This window comes from Penaeus chinensis, chromosome 8 (assembly GCF_019202785.1).
Source record: "Penaeus chinensis breed Huanghai No. 1 chromosome 8, ASM1920278v2, whole genome shotgun sequence".
NCBI classification, from domain to species: Eukaryota; Metazoa; Arthropoda; class Malacostraca; order Decapoda; family Penaeidae; genus Penaeus; species Penaeus chinensis.
In genome coordinates this window covers 10819241-10831799 of record NC_061826.1, presented here as the reverse complement: position 1 = coordinate 10831799, position 12559 = coordinate 10819241, and the positions used below count along the sequence as shown (strand labels likewise).

The 12559-nt window shown below is 42.8% G+C and overlaps 1 protein-coding gene across 2 annotated transcripts in view; it reads right to left on the bottom strand.

The window, feature by feature from the left end:
• Positions 1-412: 412 nt before the first annotated feature.
• LOC125028312 overlaps positions 413-12559 on the bottom strand; it is a 142306-nt gene continuing 130159 nt past the window's right edge. For both annotated transcript variants that reach the window (XM_047617763.1, XM_047617764.1), the window contains 8 exons: positions 8590-8925; positions 4997-8111; positions 4524-4744; positions 3767-3997; positions 2851-3499; positions 2388-2532; positions 2081-2243; positions 413-1836 (listed from right to left, as the gene is read on the bottom strand). In XM_047617763.1, coding sequence (XP_047473719.1) covers positions 1699-1836; positions 2081-2243; positions 2388-2532; positions 2851-3499; positions 3767-3997; positions 4524-4744; positions 4997-8111; positions 8590-8706 — 4779 coding nt within the window. In that variant the 5' untranslated portion in view covers positions 8707-8925 and the 3' untranslated portion in view covers positions 413-1698. The remainder of the gene's footprint in view (positions 1837-2080; positions 2244-2387; positions 2533-2850; positions 3500-3766; positions 3998-4523; positions 4745-4996; positions 8112-8589; positions 8926-12559) is intronic.

Here is a 12559-nt window from a genome sequence, read left to right as displayed (position 1 = left end):
CTTTTTATCCACGTGGACACAGCAAAGCTTTTTTTTCCCCTTTTATTATTCCACGAGGACAGCAAAGGACACTTATCTTATTCACGTGGACACAGAAGAGGTCATCATTTGTATCGCAGTAAGCAAAGTAGGGGTATTCTTTTCAATCCAAATAGGTATAATGTACGAGTATTTACAATAACTCATGTGCTTTTCTTCTTTTGCCTTACACACGTAGCCTATTTATTTAAGTAGATTTACATAACTAGGGTAACGTGTGTCCAAGCATTGTATTTCATTATCTTTTAGTGTTGCTGGGAAACTTTCAGTATGTATTATTCCTCTCTCCACTGAAGTTTGTTATTAATGTGCTTTTGCGGTATTTGTTAACACCACAGATTAGAAAAAAGCGGAACCAATCAATAACATGAAATAATGTCAAATATATTTTATTCTGTTAATAAGATATTACAAGCAAGTGTTAAGAAAAAGTTTCATACAAAATGTTATATACAACAAAAATATACAACTTGTGCAGGATTATCCGAATATTTGTCGAGAGTATTTTCGAAAAGGTTCATCAAGGGACGAAACACCATAAGAATCTTCTGTCTTGGAAATGTACAACATTAGGGTTGATATGTTAGCAACAGAACACTGGCATCTAGTTCAGTTTACACCTGTGATTCGGCTCAGAGGCGTGGGTGAAATATTTTCATTGATTTATCTATTTATCTTTATTATTTATAGAGTCATAGCTTTCCATCGGATTTCTCCAAATGGTTCGTTTTTTTCTCGTTTCTCTTCTATATAAATTATGTATATATATATACAGTAAGTATCAAATAAATCTACTGTTTGCTTACCCTTTATTATACTTGATAGTTTAGAAAGAAATATCAAAATAACAACAATAACAATAATGATAACCACTCGAATTAGCATCCATATCACTGAATGCCGACTTCACAGGACACTTATAGTATTATAAACATCTCTTGGTTAATACTATCATCTATATATTTCAACAAACCGATATCAAATTGACACCCCGTTAAAAAAATAGTAACAATTTGAGCATTGGCGTGTCCAAATGTGTCACCGCAGCCCAGCGTTATTTGATAAAATGACGATAGCCTATGTTCTTATCTCTAAAGCTTATCCTTTTCTAGAGTACACTGAATTTCTATCTTTACTTGGGAGATGAGAGGGGGATGAACTCATTCATACTTGCGTATTTAAAGATTTTACAAGTGCATTTTTTTCCTTTTTATATACATACATACATACGTACAGACATACACGCAGATACCTTAAGAGCGTCCATATATTCTCTCTCACAGGACGGAAGCATTAAAGCTCATAACCATCAATATTAGTTTTACATGAGGTGAACAATGATTTTATTACAGCTAATACTGGTAAAAGGTACATTAAGCATGGCCTGTGTACCTAAAAGATTCAAGTTGTCAATTCATTTTCATTTTTTTTTTCCATTTTGGCACTCGGAACTATCGCTCCGTACGACAACTTTGAATAATATTAAAGTCATTTTATTAGTTGTCCTTCCTTGATATAACAACTTTTTTCTTAGTCACCGTTCAGTTTGTCGAGATGATAGCCGTTTTCTTTGACGGCGCAGCGAGAGTTCGTTCTCTTATATTTCAGGCACAAACTTAACTAATACAGGTCTCATCTTTTGTTTGATGATAAAATTGCTTAGTTAACTGGGAGAATCTTGGTAGGAGGTGGTGGACTGAAGGAAACCGGTCTGTAACCCTTGGAGGCGTTGAAAGGAGTCAGCATGCTGTGAGCGAATCTTGCAGGGCTGCTGTCTACTGGTGGATACCCGTTCATCTGCAATGTAGGGTCGAGTAAGTTTCTGAAACACTCATTTCTCTTTTACATTTTGCATGATAGTAAGGCCTTTATCTCTATATTCTTATACAAAATAATACAGTTGTGACCACAAACGTATACATCACATTATAGGTGGTTTCACGTAAAATATTATATCAGTACAACTGTCATTAAAAACTTAAAACTTGACATAATAAGAATGATTCCCTAATAGCCAACGTGGTTCTGTGAGAACACTAACCCTGGTGTAGTTATGGCTGAGGGAAGTGTCGGCAAGATGATGACTGGACTGGTGGTGTCGCGCTGTAGATGACGACGACGAGGACCCAGTCTCAAGAAGGTCGACGGAGGCACTGCGATGGACGCCGCTGCTGCCTACGGAGCGTCGGTCATCGCTGGAGTGCCTGCCGAGTGTGGACCGTATAAATATATGTCATCGCCGTCTCGAATTAGGCGACTAAATTACCACAACTGATGCGTTTGCTGCAGATATAAATCCTATACGATCAGCGACGAAGACATGTAAACGAAACGAGCAGGAGACTTACTTGGAAAATCTATCACTCTCGTCGTGTCGTTTCATCTTGACGGACACGACGTTTGGCCCGATCACATGGGCGTTCCCGCGGCAGAAGTCTCGGCGGTAGTTGGTGCTCTTGTTGCTGCCCGTGGGCGTGACGGAGACAGGTGGACCTACAGGAGAGGAAGACGAGAGTTTTGTGAGGGAAGGTTCTTCAAAGGAAAATATTTGAAAAAATACTCGAAGGATAATAAATCTTGCCTGTTTGATCAAATGAAGTAGGCCCAATTGCAGGTTTACAGATAAAACAAGTCAAAATCTGGCGTTTCCCACGCCAGGTGGAGCGAGGTGTAATGTCGAATAACTAGCATGAAAGTTATGCATGAAACGAAACTCACTCAAGGGTTAAAGTTAAAGAACATTAATCTAATGGAGTTTATTCAGTGACAAGGAAACTATGATCTTGATATATTGCTAAGATATTCACTTACTGCTTGGAATGCGGCCTGGCGGAGAGTGGGAATGGCGCGAGGAACTACGGTATTCCCGATATTCTCTGCGTTCCTGGTGGAATTCGGGAAGTTCCTGTGTCAGGCGGCGACTCTCCGGTGATTGTGACCTGCGGGAGCCTTCTCTGTGGTGGTGCCTGCTGTGGTGCTGCGGCTGGCTCTCCTCCTGGTGGTGGTAGTACTTATAGCGCCGCGACTCGCGCTCTGCAACGTCGTTCAAGTGATTATAGACGGACTTCCGGGCGCCGCTGCTGTGCTTGGAGCGGGAGGGGCTCTCGTGACCGCCGCCCATGACGCCCACAACCCGCGCGTCGCCGCTTCGTTTCCTCGACGCTGCGATGATTTCGGCGCGGAATTCCTCCCTCGGGTTCGCCTTCAGATCCTCGCTGTTCTTCCTCGACGACGCGGCCGAGGAACCCGAGTAGTCATCACTCGTCTTGCGCGGAGAAGACGCGGGCGCTCCGTCGGGCTCCTGGCGAGGCGCGGAGGTGAGAGTGGTGGTGGTGGAGGTAGAGGAGGAGCGGCTCTCGCGGCGGCCCTTCACCCAGCTCTTGATCCCCGACAGGAGGCCGGGCGAGGTCTCGGCGGGGAGCTCCGGAGGAAGGGAAGAGAACGGAGACCCATAACTCTGCTGCAAAGGGGGGCGGAGAGTCAAACAAAGAACAAGGATGGCACGAATTGAATAGGGTGCCCGGTTTCTAAACGCCTGTATGTGATTCTTATATATGTATGTGTATACAAATAAGGATATGTATATCACACACATACGCACACGCACACACACACACACACACACACACACACACACACACACACACACACACACACACACACATTTAAAAAATCAGACACAGCTACTTCTCTCTTATCTTAGAGAAACATTTAACTGAAGACCTACTTGAGGGGGAGGTGACCGAGGCAGAGGAGGTCTTGAGGAATCTTGACTTGACACCTCTTGCTGGTCAGAGGAATACGAAGACGAAGGATGTTCATCGCTGGAATAAGAGTTGTTGTGACTGTGTTGTGGCTTCTGCGGTTGTTGTTGTTGTTGTTGCATGTGGAAGAGTTTGAGTTGCTGTTTGAGTTTCTTCTTCTCTCGCTCTCTCTTTTTCTGGAATTCTTCTTCGACCTGTAAAGAATTCGTGGGTTTATTTCTTTTGTTAATTTGCAGTAAACGTCGTGCAATTTCGCACTGAAACCAAATTATAGGATCTGGACGTTCAGGAATCAGACACAGCTAGGATCTGGACGTTCAGGTGTAAATATGTATTCAAGAATTTTTACTTCATTTGTTATTTTGTAAGAATTGTCCAACATAGGATAGATTTCAGGAAAAAAAAGTATGAGAGGTTGCATAATTAACATAATTCTGATGAAGATTTGGTACTGAACATTAATTCTACGTAAAGATTCATTTTATCGATTTTTTTTTTTTTTTGTTCTTACAATTGGCATAGTTAATTCTATTCATGATATATTTCCAACTGTGAACTCTATTTACAAAGGATCTTTCCATTTCATATCAAGTTATTTTGTTTCTTATAATATCTTCAGCTCATTTTATATCGAGTCACTCAGTTTTACCGATTTCTTCTTCTTTCCTAAAGAAGACTATATCTGACTGGCAACTTCAATTACAAATGATCTTTTCCCACCTTTTTCATAGCTTCAATCTCCTTCAGCCTCAGCCTTTCCTTCTCGGCGACTTCGCGTGCAAGTTTTTCCTCCAACTTTCTCTTCTCCAGAATCCTGACGGTGCTCTGGTAGGAGAACTTCTTCCCTTTAATCTTCTTCAAGTGTGGGTGAGAGTCGGGAATGTTGACCGGCAGGGAGCTGGGCCCGTGATAGCTCTCAGGAAGAGCTGGGTCCTCATCGCCTGGGAATTAAAGAAAGGCATTAACAGAATGCATTTTGTCATGCGTAGGTTAGGGAAGGCAAAGCTTGTCGTGAGGCATTATTTATTTTATTTTATACTTGATCTGCAAGGCAATTAACTTTGATTTTCATAGTTAGATGTCATATTTCTTTTGATTCTTGCTATTAATGTTTATCTACTTGTATAAAAGGATCTACTAATTCACTGACAAAAAGAATATGAGTTTTATATGAATTCCAGATGAACACTCACCTGACGGAGGTTTACGTTCGTTATCAGGAGAAAGCGGCCTCATATTATGATGATCGTAGTGTCGATCGTTTTCGTCTTCATTACCGGAGTCCCCGCGCAATACCTTGCGAGAATTGTATTCCGGCAGGTACATAATATGGCCAGCGCCACCATGCTGCAGATAGGAGGGCGTCCGCGATCGTGATTCGTCGTACGGAACATCGGGAGCACCATTTCCGCCAATGCGAGACTCGGACCTGCTGCGAGCGGCTCGAGAACTTGAGAGATTGCTGACGCTGTCTTGTTCTTCGCACGTGTTGAGGGAATTGGGGATGGAGCGAGACATGGACCAGTTGTCGCGCCACGTTACGTCGTCGCCTAGAGGTTGCGTCTGAGGATCTTCGGGAGACCTGCTCCTCTGAAGGCTGTCTTCACCGCCGGGACTCTTTCGTCCGAGGGCCACGATGGCTCCAGACACAGATCGCTTTAGTTTCCGGAGGCTGTTGAACTTTTGTGGAATGTTTTCTCCTCCTCCAGTGCGTTTCTTCCACTTTGGCCAGTTATCTTTCTTGTCTGACATAATGAGCTCCAGGATCACTTCTGTCTCTACGGGACTGTCTGGTTCAGTTTCTGGTTCTGTCGTTATTTCTGGTGATTTTCCAAACATGTTCGACCGTGATGTTAATTTTGGAGGCGTGGAAAGGCCTTGAGGTAATCCGGGCTGTTCACCACTTCCATCTAAACTATTATCGTCTAGATCCTGTGCAGGTGTCCAAGCTCTCCTGACTTCAGGACGCCCTGAAGTCACAGGTGACGATACTGCCAGGGGTCCAGACGAGCTCTTGGTTTTCTCTGGTGGACTGAGAGGCTCGAATTCATGAGTAGGTCCAGGGCTTCCAGCATCACCTGAGATGCCTGAGTCAGCAGATTTCTCGCCAGACCCTCGAGGAGGAGCTGTTGGCCGTGTGTACCTTTGGATTTTTGTCTCGTACACAGAATCTGGGTCTTCACTACTGCGACTCTCATTAAGAGGTTCCTTCTGGCGGCTAGCTCGCTCAAGGCTTAAAGAGCGCCAAGCAGCATTAGGACTGAATCTGGGAATCTCGTACTGGCGTCGAGGAAGCGTAGGGCGAAGGTTAATGCTAACTTCGCCTTCCATCTGGTCACTGTGTTCATGATCTAGGTACAAACTGCCAGAGTTTTGACGTGAGTGATAACCCCCGTCCTCACGCCGAGAAGAACCGCTTGCCCTGCTTTCTCCATCAGTTCGGGACAGTTTGTGCTTTTCAATTGCAATCGCAAATTCTTCAACATCACGTGATAGTTTGCGGCGATCTGCATGGCTCTGATGTTTGGTACCAGCGTCAGTTTCATCAACAGTTGCTTTGTGACTCTCTTTGCGGGCGCTGCGGCTGCGACTTCGACTCTTCTCAGCACGCTCGAGGGTACGGCGTGAGTACTCCACTGTCTGGCCAGTTATACGCACCTCATCTTGATTCTTTGTCTTGGCTGCTTCTTCTTGATTCTTAATCTTAGCTATTTCTTCCTGATTTTTGATCTTGTGAAGACCAGTATTTGTTTCACCTCGCGTGTCACGTTGTACCTCAGGTTCCATTCCAAAGAAGAAGGTTTTTGGCTGTGAGGTATTATGGTCAGAAGCCACAGCGGCATTACGACTAGATGGCCCGGATGACCGTTTTTCTGTTTCCTTATTCTTCCTTGTCAGGGTTGACACAGTGACCTCAGGTTCTGAGGACTTCTTCAGGTTCTTTACAGTACTGATGAGTTCAGCTTGAAGACTTGCTGACATCTTCTTGCGCTGTATAACTTCTCTCTCTGCTTTATCCCATTCATCATCTATTTTTGTACTGCTGTTTTTCTTTTTCATTTCAGCTTCTGCCATGTCCCACTCGTCTTTGATATCCTTGTTTTCTACTTCTTCTTTTATTAGCTCATGATGAGAGCCACTGGATGACGAACGACGATGGGAAGAATTTTCTCGATAAGAATCAAGGCGAGTGGACATTCTTCCAGACAGTGGAGTTGATGCCTCGCCTGCCCATTGCTTCCTCTCTTCGAGCTTCCTTTCCAGAGTGCTCATTCTGCGGTGGCTCTTCTGGTGGTCTCTTTCCAAGGTGCTGCTTCTTCTTGGTTCCCTCTCAATAGCGCTGCTTTTCCGTGAATCACGTTCTAGTGTGCTACTTTTTCTTGATTCCATTTCACGTGAACTTGATCGGCGACGAGAATCCCTTTCTAGTGTGGACCACATGCGAGGTTCCTGTTGGTGGTGGAGGTGTGTCAGGCTCGTGGCAGCTACTGGCCTTCCAGGGGACATAGGGGGGTGGCTTAACTCATGCTGCAAGCAGTCGAGACTACGCGCACGTTCACGGATCTCTTCGCGTGGTGAACGTCGTGGTGAACGGGATACAGCAGACTGTCTCTCCTCACTAACTGCTCGCAGTCGGTCTTGCTCCTCAGCAGAACTTCTCTGCTCCTCACCAGGTACTGGGCGACGGGATTCGTTCTTCTTGCGGAAAAGACCAATCTTACGAGGCTTCGACTTCTGAGCTTCGTGAGGGGAATCTCTGGGCCTTGAACTCGGTCCAGGCCATTGTGACCACTGTTCTTGCATGGCTATGTCACTTATGGAGTGGGATCGCTCAGCTCCTCGAGGAAGGGAGTGTGTGTCCATAACATTCTCAGCGGGAGCAGGAGGAGCCTTGTACTTCTTCTTCGACTTTATTCTGCCCTTTGTTGGCGATTGACTGATGATTGTATGTTGGGTCTGTGGCGGCGCAATTGGTGCAGGGGTTGGCCCTCTTAGGTCCGGTTCACTCGCATAGTTCTTGGAAGGAGGACGTCCAAACCTCAGATCATGAATGGACGCTGCTCGCTCGTCATGGAGATGGGGATTGTGGAGAGCAGTCATGGAGGCCGAATGGGGTGGCTGGAGCACATGGTGAGGCGGGTGGTGGGGAGGATATGGATGGTGAAGGGAAGTAGGAGGAGGGAAAGCTGGGTGATGGGGTGCATGGAATTCACTCATCCGTCGGGCTGTTATTGTGCCCTTGCTTTGGAGGAGGTGTCCATTTTCAGTCGGGCGTAAACGTTGCCCTGGCACTCTCTCTGGCAACACCTGCGAAAAGAGCAACAGGTGAAATAACCGTAAAATTAAATCAATATGCCCTTTTCAAGATTGTAATCCTCATTAATTAATCAAAATCATATTGAATGTTATAGTCTTAACACATCAGGAATCAGAATTAAATCAATATGTTATTCTATACTTTTTACACCTAAGGGACATTAACAAAATTTATTTTCAAATTATTATTTAAGAGGAAATGAGTTGAGAATCTTGCCCAAAAAATATTGATTATACAGGCTTTAACTATCAAGAAAAAATACTGAAATGAAACCGCCATCTCCTAAAAGCTAAACAGAATAATTCCAGGAGATTTTCAAATATCAAAATATAAGCGAATATGCTTTCTCCCTTTTCTAACTATTATTTAATAGAAGTGTATTATTTAACCCCAATTGATTTATTGTCGTTATTTAGCTTCTCTCTTTTGTCCAGAGACATGATAATTTAGTATAGCAATAATTCACACCTTATTTTCCGTTGTAGCACCATATTTCTTGAGTCGCTTATTTTCGCGAGGAAAGCTTTGTGTCCAATTCGGTGGCGGCTGTGAAAGAGCCACGTTACCGCTGTTTTGATTACCCATCCTGACGTTACTAATGGAAACGTCGCTGATTGGCCCACGAGATCACTTCCAGCCGCTGGTTGGTCGAGATGATCCGTGACGTAGGCAGATGGCAGGATCGAAGACGTCACGGATACGTCACCCACTTCTCGTTTTCTTTAGCTAGGATGCTAATGAAAGACGAAAAGCAGTGAACGGTCGCCATCCTTGAGGAAGCTGTGCATCTTGTTGGTTCAGCGCCTGGAAGAAAATGACTTAATTAGCTTAATTTATCAGATCCGATGCCAATTTGTTCTGTTGATTGATTGTCATTGTGTTTGTATTAAGAGTTTTATAATAGAAATAACATGCCACTATGCTTATATTTTCGCTCAACACCCGAACCGCTCTTTCTCTCTCTCTATCTATCTATCATTCTTTCTCTCTCTCTCTCTCTCTCTCTCTCTCTCTCTCTCTCTCTCTCTCTCTCTCTCTCTCTCTCTCACACACACACACACACACACACACACACACACACATATTATCCCTCTCTATCTCTCTATCTCTTTCTCTCTCACACACATATTATCTTACTCTCTCTTTCTCTCTCCCTCTCTCTGCTTTCCTCCCTCCTTCCTTCCCATCCCCCCTCCCTATGCCTGCACTCCAAGTCACAGCTTCCGAAAGACCGACATTTCAACCATCCTGAATGTGAACTACAATTTAACTTGAACCAAGCTTTCCTCCCTCACACCCGTAGCTTAAACTCCCACACCCACATCCCCCCACGTAAACTTGAACCTGCGCATAACACGGCATCCATAGTAGGGTAGTCACGGCACCTGACAGGGGTCCTATTCTTCTGTCTCCCAAAAATGGCAATGGATCGTTAAGTTTACTGCTCCTGGGGTTTAACGCTGATTTAATTATTCAGTGACCCCTTTCCCCCCCCCCCTTCTTGCTCTGATCGTCTTCTGCTCTCTTTTTCGGAAGATTCCTATCACTTCTGATATCTCTATGTGTGTTTGTGCATATATAGATAGATAGATGCTATATATGTATAATATATAATATATAATATATATATATATATATATATATACATATATTGTGTGTGTGTTGGTTTTTCTTCTGTTTTCTTTTCTTTTTCTCTTTTTTTTTTTTTTTTTTTTTTTATTAAGAATAGGAAGAAATGTAGTTTTTTCGTCGTTGTGATGAAGAGACTAGAGAAAAGATTCGAGTATAGTGCAAATAGATGGCATTCAGTCGTATTTCATTTGGTGTTGTTTGTCTGTCGTTTGTTCTTTATATCAAAGGCAATGGTTATTCACTTTGCATAAGACTTCCCAACATCACCTTCACGAAACCCAAGGAAGGAATATATATCCGAATAAAACGTGTAGCAAAAAAAACATAGAACTATGTACTGGTGTTTTTTAGGCGCCTTTGTGCTGAACATACTGGACCCCTCCTCATCCCACTCACCCACCCCGCCCACCCCCCACGCCCGCCCTCCTCCTCTAGCCCGCCCACCCACCCACTCGCCCGCCCACCCACTCGCCCTCTCACTCACGCCCAGATACTTTCTTCGTCGTCGTGTGTTGCAGCTGGCTATCACCGGTAATTATTTTGCAGACCGGATGTTTTTTTAAGACGCCTGCTTTGTGAGATGAAACGCTTAAATATCCGCTAATCTTGGTGCACAAAAAAATAAAAATATAAACGGGAGAATAGAAATGAACACAAAAAAAAAAATCTGATGTAAACGTTCTAGTCCTTTTATTGTAAATATACTGTACTCAAGCTATGCACGTAAGTACATACATGCACATACATAAATGCACACACACACAAACACCGTCTAAAATGATAATCGATGCTGGTACTTTTTATTTAATATAATATTCAAATTATACTTCTTTATACTATTTACAGTATTTATCGTTATATCATATTTATATGGATACTGTTTATATTACATTATTCTTACATTATATTATATTTTACTTAAATCATGTATTATATCATATCATGGTCCAATACATTATATTATACTAATTCATATCACATTATATCTACTATATTTACTATTATACTTTTTATACCAATGCCTCTATCTCTCCTGGAAACCCACAACGACCCCCCCCCCCCCCCCCCCCACCCCCCGTGGTTTCCGTACCGGCCCCGTCGTGTACCGTCCATTGCGTCACTTAACCCTCGCTGACTATGCACTCTCCTAGCTATGGTTCCAGATATACCGTCAATATACTTGGCTTTCTCAAGGGATGACTAAGGATTCTTCATTACGCAAGAGGATGATAGATGAGAAAGAAGGAGATATATAAGAATAGGAAAAACAGGCTAAAAAGGGTTCTTAGTATGTTATTAAGATAATGCGGAGACGAAGAGGAAGGAAAAAGGAGGTGGTGATATTGTGGAAAGTATGGAAAAGATATACGGATGAGGATAAAGAAGACATTTAAGATAATTGGGAAATATAGAGATTTGTATGTGATGTAAACTTTATATGTAAATTAAAGATTAAAAATACTGCCTTGATTTCATTCATCTTTCGTTCTCTTCACCATAATTCATACTGTCTCATTATTCTCACATAGACGAAATGTTGTAATTTCCGGAGCTACATTTTATTCTATTTTATTTATTTATTTATTATTATTTATTGATCTATTATTAATTTTATTTGTTTTTTTCTTCTTCAATTTTTCTTTTTTTCATTATTATTTGTCATATTATCAACACTCGACGCCTTTGATAATAAACATACAAAAGAGAAGGCAATTAAATATCACGAACACAGAACTCTCTCCCTCTATTCCACGAAACTTCAACAAACAGACACGAAACAGAACCCTCCCCCCCCCCCCCTCTCCCCTTGTCCTTCAGCAGAGACTCTCGAGACCTTCCCGACAATCACTTCGTCTTGGCCAATTAAACAAGGAGATTCTCCTCTTCGGCGACAAAACCTCTCCGGACCACATGACGACACAGAAAATTTCGGAGTCGGGCACATTACGGTTGGCAACGACTCGGGGAGAAAAAGTGTATTGCTAAAAGGATGGTCGTTTCTTCATCTGATGTGGTGTGGTTTATTCGCCTTTGGGATGTGCATTGTGTGTGTGTGTGTTTGTGTATGTTTGAATGTATGTATGCGTCAGTATGTACACATATACATACATGAGTGTGTGTTTATATATATACATATATACATATATATGTATGTATGATATACTTGATATACTATAATGCGTAACCACAAATTCTTGCACGAAGGAATTAGACAAGCTCCGTCGGCGACGAGGCGGCAGGTGACGCGATCGGTGCCAGCCCGCGGGTGGTCACCACATTAGCATACGAAGACCTACGAGAAGGGGCGGCTGTCTGGCGTGGGAAGCGCGGGCGTGGTCCAGAGGCCTGCTGACCCCCTGCCGCACCTGCTACTTCGAGAGAGGACTAAGTCTGACCAGGTTTCGATTTATGAATGGTGCGCTTGGCGTAAATGGGGAAAACAGGTGTGAAATATTTATGAATGGTCCGGCAGAAAATAATGTACGCTAGAAAATATTTTTCCATTTTTTCATTTATTATTATCATTATTATTATTATCAGTCTACAGGTAAAGTATTCACTTTTTTTTTTTTTTTTTTTTTTATGCATGACGCTCTATTACCTGTATAGAGGCTTCTATCGGATTTGATTAGTTACAGGTGATCGACATTTCGTTTACTTTGAGAACTAATTGGAAATAGGTACTACGAATTGACTGACACAATCCAACTTACAGGGAAATTATAATTCACGTTATTTGGGTCAGTCCTGCTACTCAGTTGTCTAATCGTTTCAAACACGTAACGAAGTCTTTCCTTTATTTTTT